Source organism: Rutidosis leptorrhynchoides, chromosome 7 (assembly GCF_046630445.1).
Source record: "Rutidosis leptorrhynchoides isolate AG116_Rl617_1_P2 chromosome 7, CSIRO_AGI_Rlap_v1, whole genome shotgun sequence".
Lineage (NCBI taxonomy): Eukaryota > Viridiplantae > Streptophyta > Magnoliopsida > Asterales > Asteraceae > Rutidosis > Rutidosis leptorrhynchoides.
In genome coordinates this window covers 259,209,878-259,220,241 of record NC_092339.1, presented here as the reverse complement: position 1 = coordinate 259,220,241, position 10,364 = coordinate 259,209,878, and the positions used below count along the sequence as shown (strand labels likewise).

Here is a 10,364-nt window from a genome sequence, read left to right as displayed (position 1 = left end):
AATCAGTCTGGCAGTTTCTAAAAATTTAGAAATGCATCTCATGGATGTTGTGACTGCTTATCTATATGGATCACTTGATAGTGATATATATATGAAGATACCTGAAGGATTTAAGGTACCAGAAGCATCAAATGCAAAACCCAAAGAAATGTATTCGATTAAATTACAAAGATCTTTATATGGGTTAAAACAATCGGGACGTATGTGGTATAACCGATTAAGTGATTACTTGATAAGCAAAGGGTATACAAATAATCTTACTTGCCCTTGTGTTTTCATTAAGAAAACAACATCCGGATATGTGATCATAGCTGTTTATGTTGATGATCTTAACATCATAGGTACAAATAAAGAGATCCATGAAGCCATTCAACTTCTAAAGAAAGAATTTGAAATGAAAGATCTCGGAAAAACCAAGTATTGCCTTGGTTTACAAATTGAGCATATGCCTAATGGTTTACTTGTACATCAAACAACATATACTGAAAAGATTTTGAAACGTTTCAATATGGACAAGGCAAAACCATTAAGTACTCCTATGGTTGTTAGATCACTCAATGTTGAAGCTGATCCATTTCGTCCATGTGAAGATCAAGAAGACATTCTTGGACCAGAAGTACCATATCTTAGTGCAATTGGAGCTCTTATGTATCTTACAAATTGTACAAGACCTGACATTTCTTTTGCAGTTAATTTGTTGGCAAGGTTCAGCTCTGCTCCTACCAAAAGACACTGGAATGGGATCAAACACATATTTCGATACCTTCGAGGAACTACTGATTTAGGATTATTTTATTCTAACGAATCAAAACAAGATTTGGTTGGTTATGCAGATGCAGGTTATTTATCTGATCCACATAAAGCTAAATCTCAAACTGGATATGTATTCCTAAATGGAGGTACTGCAATATCATGGCGTTCTCAAAAACAAACACTTGTTGCTACATCGTCAAATCATGCCGAAGTGATTGCATTACATGAAGCTACTCGAGAATGTTTTTGGTTGAGATCAATGACACAACTCATTACTGATTCTTGTGGACTAGAACGCGATAAAAGTCCAACAACTATCTATGAAGATAATGCAGCTTGCATAGCACAGATGAAAGAAGGGTATATCAAAAGTGACCGAACAAAACACATACCACCTAGATTCTTCTCATACACTCAAAATCTCATTAAGGACAACCAGATTGAAATGAGATATGTGCAATCTAGCAAAAACTCTGCTGATCTTTTCACGAAAGCACTTCCAACTGCTATTTTCAGAACACACGTTCATAACATTGGCATGAGACATGTTCAAAAGATGTAACAGCTGAAGCGATGTCTACTTGAGGAGGAGTCAACTCCATGCTGCACTCTTTTTCCCTTAGCTAAAGTTTTTTCCCACTGGGTTTTCTTTAGCAAGGTTTTTAACGAGGCAGTAATTTATAGTTGATCTTCAACAAAATAAAATTGCTATCCAAGGGGGAGTGTTATAATAATAATAACATTATAGATATGGATAGTCAATTTTGGTGTATACATATAGTCAATTTTGGTACACAAAGTATGTATTTTTATATTGAGATTTTAGGCTATAAATACTCATGAATGCAAGCATTAAACTTGCACCATTTCTCACACTTACAAAGTGTTTCTTTCTTTCTCTCCATTATCATCTTTGTTCTTACACTTCATTATTAGTATTCTAAATCAAGAATCAAATCACTAAAGGTAGTTATAAGCCTACTGAATTATAACATCAAGAATCAAACCACTAAAGGTAGTTATAAGCCTACTGAATTATAACATCAAGAATCAAACCACTAAAGGTAGTTATAAGCCTACTGAATTATAACATTTTCAATCAAAACCATACCATCTGTTTTTGTGGGGGGTAAAATGGTCTAAACACCTTCAAAAAAGTCCAAAAAAGCACATAAAACACCAAAAAGGCTTTTTTTAAAAATCCGAACAGCCAAAAAATAACCCAGATCGGATCGGTTTTTTTATCCGGATTAAATCCGGTTTGATCCCAAAAAATCGGTCTGCAAATGGATACTTTGATCCGGTCCGATCCGGATCGCAATCCAGATTTTCAAGAACTGGTTTTTTTAAATCTGGTTTTGGATTTTCATTTGATCCGGTTTTTCATGCACCACTAGCTTGAACTACTAAAAAATTAGTTGAAACTCTCATAAGCTACTATAAGCTTGTTACCCAAATACTACGTGTATGAATATGAAATGATTTTCATCTAACTGCAATTTTGTCCCTAACATCTTAAAGTTCCTAATCTTTACACAGTTACATTTGAACTTGCACTTAACTGCTACATTCTGAAATGGATATTTCGAGATAAATCAATGAATTACGACTTGCACATCTCTCCGGTAACAAGCTGAGTTACCACCTACAAAGTACAATCTACTCCAAAAATGGGGTTCGCTCTGCTGTTGATCTCGACGAACGGATGTGATACTACCAAATTTCATTTGCACAGCATCGATTGCACCTCTGTTATCGATCTGGGTGCCGCCAAATCTTTATCTTGTAGTGTCTGTCCAACTAATTCTTGCATTTCTGATGCAATTGTCTCATTTAAAACCTGCCATCATATAATAAAATATATATTAATAATATGAAAATGAGGTGTTAAATTGTGATTGGGTGTCAAATTTCTCATTTGCCTGTTGCTAAAGTGAATAATGCCCGAAATTGGTCAAAACTAACGCCACTTTAAGAGCGTTATATTCTTCGAAAGTTGACACATCAATTTTGACGCCCCACTCAGCGTCAAATAACACATGGCTTAAGTAATTTTTAAGAAAAAGTAATATTACAATTGAAATAATATAATTTGATACTCGGTTGATACACCAACTATTAGTAAAACATTTGAATCCCTGTACCCAACCCGTGTTAAACCATACTAATAAAGAATGCCCTTTGACCCAGACTCAGACCCAATTTTAACACATTACTTGACCCACCCATATTGACACCTCCAACTTCAACTGTGATAAGAAAGAGTTGTGACTTACGGACACCGCAACTCGTGAAGCTTTATATGACCAGTTTTCTTTCCTATTCTCCAACACCTTCAGCACATCCTGTTTCACAATAATATGATAAACAAGTCCATAAAAAAGTATTTGAACGACATAACTAAGAAGATAACAGAATCCACCTGTCCTAATCGATCCCATAAAGCTCGACAAAAGGTTATGAAGACATTAACTTCAAGATAACCATGAAGATCGATAATTATGGTGGTCAAGAGATCCTTTAAAGGCCCCATCATGTTTCTTATATCAGATTCACCGACACCCTCCTTTGCTTCTTGGATTACCTTCTTTAGGTTTGTAGCATTTTGCAACTTTGTCTATATAATAAAATAAAAAAAACACACTTAAATAAATTTGTTTCTAAATTATTCAATAAAACAAGAAAAGTACTTAATGATAATTAAGTACATAACATAAGATATCGAAAACGTTCAACATTTTACGAAAGTAACTCACATTTCCAGCAAATTTCTCCACAACTGCATTTAGATAGTTTCTAAATTTAGTTCGAAGTGTTACAGCTACTTCACTCAAAAGTTCACCCGGTACTGCATTTTCACTCTCTGAAATACACGAACCGTGTGGTTTGAACCAACTTTCTATTTCGGGTTGTAGCACTTCAAGCATTTTCTTCATCAAATTAAAAAGAATTCCTAACTGAATTATAAAAAAAAAAAAAACAAAGATAATGAATTTCCTCAAAATTACTTAAAAATTCTTTATTCACATGGACAAAAAAGTGCATAAATTTTTAACCTCTTCGGGAAAAGTGTAAGGTAATGAATTTCCTTTTGCAATTCTCTGAACATATTGTACTGCCTTTACTGGTATTGTATTCTCCTTCAATGTCGATAAAATATCACTATACTGTTTCTCCAATGTTTCCATAATTACCCTTTCAACATCTGCTATAGCCTATTAGTAACAATTAAAAAAAGAAAAATAGAACGATAAGAACATATGAAGAAATTCGACGAATCTTTAAATTGTTGATAATGCATACCTTCTCTAGAACTAAACAATATTCAGGCCAACGGCAAACGATGACTTGAAACTCGGCCAAGGTCTCCTTGAGTTGCTTGTACATATCATCAACAAACATCGATGCGGTTTTTTGTGGTCCAACACCCTGTAACCTTAGCTGAAGGGCACAACGGTCAATTAACATATTATCACACTAAAAGTTCTAATATTTATATAAAACAACATAGGCAGTAGCATACATTACATATTTTCAGATTTTCAACCCATTCTACCCGGTCGATTTAACCCATTCGTAATAATTTACAACGTAAATTGAACCATTAGTAAGTGAATGGGTTTAATTTACCACCTCCCTTATAATAAAATATAATAATAACAAATACTTATAACTGCTACCTTATCAAGTTTACAAGATTCGAGCAATTCGACGTGTTTGTCGTGAATTCGGCGTGCAATGTAAACGTGAAACAACTCTTTGGCATCAACACCACTTTTGACAGGACTGCTTGTAAATAATACTCGTTAACACATTTGAAACATGAATTAAGTATTAAACAAATATGTCAATAAAAAGAAGATTTATTACCTAATATTCCAACAAGCAAGATCCCTTTGGAAATCACAAGTAGTGATAATTAGGTCTGTCACGGGATGTGATAGGCTAATCGGTGGACACGCAACCAGAAAAGTACGCATTCTATTCGAAAGCTCCGAACTATAAAGTGATGAAGAAAGATTCGGAAGGTCTACAAAACTAGAAAGAAAGAAAAAATGGAAGTCAGTCAATAATCGTAAAATAATTTCTTTATAATTGATAAAGATTATGATTTCTAACAAGCAACTCTAAAAAGTCGAGTCAAAGTCCGGAAAAGTCGGGTCAAAGCAGGTCAACGTCGGTCAAAAGTCAACTTTTTAACTTTTCGTCTCGCCTTGCTCTAGTGTAAACGAAATCCCAAGGCCCTTAGGAATGGGTCAAAATGGATTCGGGTCAGAACAGTAATTTGGGGCTTAGTTGAAACGGATTGAGCCTAGTTGAGTTGACTCCAAATCCTTTTTGTCCATTAAATTACAAGAAATTACTGTAACAAATAGGTGTACCTGGGAAGAACGTGTTGATTATGTATTTCTATGTCGGTAACAATTTCATTTCTGATATTTAAGCAAAGAGACTTCATCTTCTGATAAGCCATTGAATAAGCAACCTGGTCAACCGTTGACTTTTCGCAACTAAAGGTAACAAATTCACTTGTTTCTGCAATGTGTTTGCCTAGAATCTTTCTTACAGCAGTCTGCAATAATTATTATCTTTAGACATAGAAAAGTGATAGTAAAGGAACAAAATATATAAAATATTAGAATTTTAATACCTGAAAATATTTACATAGCTGCAATTGTGATTCTGGTAACAGTATGTCATGCAAAAGAGAGTATAGTTTCAAAGCTGGTTTCAGAGCAGGAGATACGGCACCAGATACCCGTGCACACGAGTCCTTTAATCCCGACGGTGATGATTCATCAAGTGACTTATAGTTTTCAAAAACTAATGCGATGATTTGTTCGATTTGATCCGAAAGCATTCCCAGCATGCGATTCTGTGATAAAAATTCACGTAAAATCGTACAGAAATAATGGGAAAATATAAAATGATATTTACAAATACCAGATAATAGATCAATCATATCAAATCATCGTCCAGATTAGGTAACTAAACAATTTATTGTCGATGTTTCAACAGAGAGTGATGAATATTATAATTGCATAGAAAATAGAATACATTAATTCAAAAAACCAACAAAGACTATTAGAAGGTTGTATGCATCAAATGTAGACTTTGCTTAACTTACATCCCGTTTCCCATTTCCCAATTTGACCCGTTAAATAATAAACACAGCCAAGATTCACCCGCTAAAAGGTAAATGTGCCGTAATGATAATGTCCATTTACAATTCATTGAGCACGTCAAAAAGTCGCTAAAAGGTAAGTTGCTAGTCGGGACTAGTCGGTTGAATGACTTGAATCTTGTAGGGACTAAGCGACCAAGTCAGAGACTAGTCGGACATTGACCAACTTTGACTTATACTGTATTTGACCGATTATAACCGACAAACCCATTTTTAAACTAATAAACACGACTTTGACCGTTCAAATTGGACTTTTGACAACTTTGACCGAATAAATCAACCAAGTCTGGGACTAATCGAACTACTTCAAAATTCCGACTATTCGAGGACTAGTCGGCATCGCAAAAGTCAGAGACTCGGGCGTTGACCAACTTTGACTTTTACTGTATTTGACCCATTATAAACGACATGAATGATTCTCACCTCTTGCGAACTCAGAGTGCCCTTCCCTTTCATAATGACCGGAGACAACAAGTCATGTACTACATTTAGACAATCTGCAGTTGGTGTAGCAACATCCATAACATACGAAAGGTATCTGAAAACGAAAACACACAATTATAAAATAACAATAATAATAATAACAACATATACGCATTTTCGTTTAAACAAGCACCTTAGCTTTGTATATACATCAGAAACACCATAATAAGCCGCAAATTCGGTTACCAACCACTTCCATGGGCCATGAAGCAGCAAGTTCCTTTGCTTAAACTTTTGAACTTTCATTGCTGCTTCTAAGACAGAGTCATACGCAATAGTTTCAGCAACAATACCACACTATAAAAAGAAAAATGGAAACCAGTTATTAGAATCTTTAAAAGATGTAACGATTGTATTTATTTATTTATTTTATTACCTTAACGTTGCTGTTCTCATCTATACTAGTTGAATAATGTATATGTAATTGTATTTTTCCAACAAGCTCATGTTCTGGTTCATGGTATATTGGCCACCAACGAAGCTTCTCTCCCTGTAAATATATCAATTTATAACACTTTTAATATAAATGTCTCCAGATATTGAAAAAATATATATATTTGGTCAAAGTTGTCAAAAGTCCATTCTAGTCGGTCAAAGTCGGTTATTAATTTAAAACCAGATTTATTCGATCAAAATCGGTCAAAATCGGTCAAAGTTGGTCAACGTCTGACTAGTCTATGACTTAGGCGATAGTCCCTACAAGATCCCGATCGACTACATTTTACAACCATGTTTATTACATACCATATCATCAGCTATATCTGCCATTTGAGCAACGATGTGACCACAATACTTCCCTTTCGAATTGGTAATTTCGATAAGCAAATCATCTCTCATGTCATCTGGCAAGCTGCATTTTAAATTATTATTATTTATTAAAAATAATAATAAGACATGTCAAATAATAATACTCCGTAATATATAATTCAATTCGATGACAAGAATAAGAAAATGAAAGGGAAAATGCACGCACAATACATGCGTTTCACTCGATCCCGGCTTTATTCGTGCCATGTCATCATCTGATGAACTTTTTAATCTTAAAGTGCATGTATACGTTTCTGCATTGTCATGAAAAAAGTGACTTGATAACCGAAACATGCACTCATGAATTGATAATCGAGAAAACGAGATTTAACATACCTTGTGGAACTTCAGGAGGTGTTGAAGGATCGTGTAAACTTGTTACGCCTACTTTTAGTAACCCCGCAACATCTTTCAAATAGTGGGTCCCGAATTGTAAATAAGCAAGACTTTGATGTGAAAGTGAACCATTTGTAGAAAAATTTGGCGCCACCCGTACTCTGCTTAATGCTTGCCACTCTGAATAAAGTGTCGATTTCGCGTTGGACAAACGTCGATTGAATTTTTGCAATTTCTCCACTGGAGGTTTTTTTATTGATGAGAAAGTGCAACCACTCGGTTGATCAACGATCATTTTAACTTTTCGCACTGCATCACAACGGTTTAAAAAATCATAGATAAGAATCATAGATCAATGAGGCGAATAAAAACAATATTTATATATTTATTCTTTATATATTTATAGTAATAGTATTTAGAGATAAAAATTACCCTGAACTTTCAACTTTCCACACTTTTTCTGTGGTTTTTTACTAACTCCCTGAACTACTAATTCTGAAGACCTTTTGCTCAATAATTCTGCCTCGGGTTGTAATAGAACTTGGTCCAAACTACGACAAAAATTTAAAAATAATAAAAAAAAAATAAGTCAAATAAGAATTTTTGGATGTGACTATCGTTCTGACCAATTACAGAAATCAGAATTACTCGGCGAGAACTCGGTCAAACCCAGCCAAAACTCGGGATTTCTCAGAAATTCGGTCAGAACTTGGCCAAACTCAGGATTACTCGAAAAATCAGTCAAAAATCGGTAAGCATTGGTCAAAGTCAAACATGGTCAACATCCGAGTACTCCCTGGGTACACCCCAAGTTAAATAAAAAAATCCCGACCGAGTACTCCCCCGAGAAGCGATTTTTGCAACCTTGAGTGAAATCATTACCAAAATGCCGTTCGAAGGAGGGAACATTCGTTCTCTAAGAATACATGAGCTTGCTTGCTACCTTTGAACCAGTGCTTTAAACACAGACGTACACACGCATCATACGAGATCACCGCACACCATGGTCCTAGCTCACTGCAATCACTCGATCGATTAAAGGCACACAAAAGTTATACAATTATAAACAAAATATTAGCTACCTCGCATGAAATGCAGGAAGTCGAGCTAGGGAAGGAGTGGAAGATACGTCAGCTTGCCTGTAAAATACCAAAAACGCCCTTTAATATCTTCAAGACTAAGTAAATAAAGAGTGTAATAAATGAGTACAAAATCATAACTTCGCATACTTAACAAATGGATCAAAACATTCATCCGAAGCCGATGAATTACTAGCACGTCTAGGCTTCCCAAAATCTTGAACACCTTTCCACATAGAACCAACATATGGAGGTGCACTAGGGACTTTGGGACCCATTTAAACCTACCTAAAATCAGCCAAAAAAAAAACATTAAAAACCATAAAGTTAATAAAAATATAATATAAATATTACATTATTTGTTGACAATATATGATAATTACTACTCCCTCCGTCCCTAAATTATTGTCCAGTATTCCATTTTGGGATGTTCCAAATTAATTGTCTACTTCCATAAATAGAAAGGAAAGGAGATATTTCATTGGTGGATATGGAGAGAGAAGATATTTCATTGGTGGAGAAATAAAGTTAGTGGGATTTCCTAAAACTGTGTATTTTTTGTCTGGGGACAATTAATCTGGGACGGGAGTAAAAAATTCTACCTATTAACAACAACAAATTGATCAGATTCCAATTCCACTAGATTTCTTCTTCAAATAATCTTCCAAAACCTAAAGCAGTTTCATTAAGCCTTAAAAACATTTATTAATGAAATTAAACCCTAAGGAAACAGATCATCTCCAAACTTTAATAAATCAATAAATAAATATATTAACCTTGCTGATCATAAATTAAGTACATTCATTCAAAAATACATTACATTGTTCAATTATTCCAGAAAAAAAATTACATTATTCCGTACAAACTGTAGAGCGATTCTTCAAAATCATTACACGAAATTGTTATTATATTATAGATTGATTGATACATATGTATAACGATATGAATGTATATGTTTAATCAATTGCAAATTGTAAGCATAATGATTTATGATTATGAAATTAAATAAAAATACCGAAAAAAATTGAGTTGAATGTGGACTGCGGTGGTGATTTGAAGAGCAAAATTCAATGCGTTGCTGTATTCCTTGACTGTTTATGAGTGAGAGAGTGGTAAAAGTGTGTGAAAAAGATGCTAATGGGGGGTTGTCTTTTTCTTTTCTTATTTCTTTCTTTTTCTTTTTCTTTTTCTTTTTCTAACGTGATGATTAAAAATTAAATTTATTTTAAATTGAGTAAATAATTGGTTGATATATTTTCCCCTGATTCAGGTAATTGAGGGGAAAAGTTCGTTTTAGGGGGAAATGGCATCTTTTTTATTGGGTTGCAAATTGCAATACCTTTTTTATTATTTTATTGTTTTTATGTTTTTATTAAAAAAAAACATATAAATATAAATATACTTAAACATAAAATTTACTTAATATTTATATAAATTTTTCTGTTAAAATCTCGTATATATTAAAAAATTCTATTTGTGTAATGAACTGAAATTATTATGGTGTAGTTTGCATGAATAATTTTATAGATATTATATTTAAGTTAGAAGGTTATGAAACTTTTATAATGGTTCTCTTGAATGTATACATATCTTTAAAGATTATAAAATTTATGTAAAACGCAAATAAATATTTTTCCTTATTAAAACTTCAGTTATATTAGTAAAATTGTACTATAAAAGATTTTCTTAAATTTATATTTAAGTTAAACACTTACTATTTG

At 33.5% G+C, this 10,364-nt stretch overlaps 1 protein-coding gene across 1 annotated transcript; it reads right to left on the bottom strand.

Annotated features, from left to right (window-relative positions):
- Window positions 1-2,293: 2,293 nt before the first annotated feature.
- Window positions 2,294-8,791, bottom strand: LOC139859976 (uncharacterized). The gene is made up of 19 exons (XM_071848749.1): window positions 8,694-8,791; window positions 8,447-8,581; window positions 7,997-8,115; window positions 7,565-7,873; window positions 7,395-7,482; window positions 7,166-7,271; window positions 6,798-6,911; window positions 6,555-6,718; window positions 6,362-6,476; window positions 5,405-5,629; window positions 5,136-5,326; window positions 4,624-4,791; window positions 4,434-4,539; window positions 4,057-4,194; window positions 3,810-3,968; window positions 3,510-3,710; window positions 3,176-3,370; window positions 3,030-3,098; window positions 2,294-2,593 (listed from the first exon to the last, which is right to left on the bottom strand). Exons 1-19 carry the CDS (start codon window positions 8,789-8,791, stop codon window positions 2,477-2,479), a joined length of 2,817 nt encoding a protein of 938 aa, XP_071704850.1. The 3' UTR covers window positions 2,294-2,476.
- Between the last annotated feature and the right edge of the window lie 1,573 nt (window positions 8,792-10,364).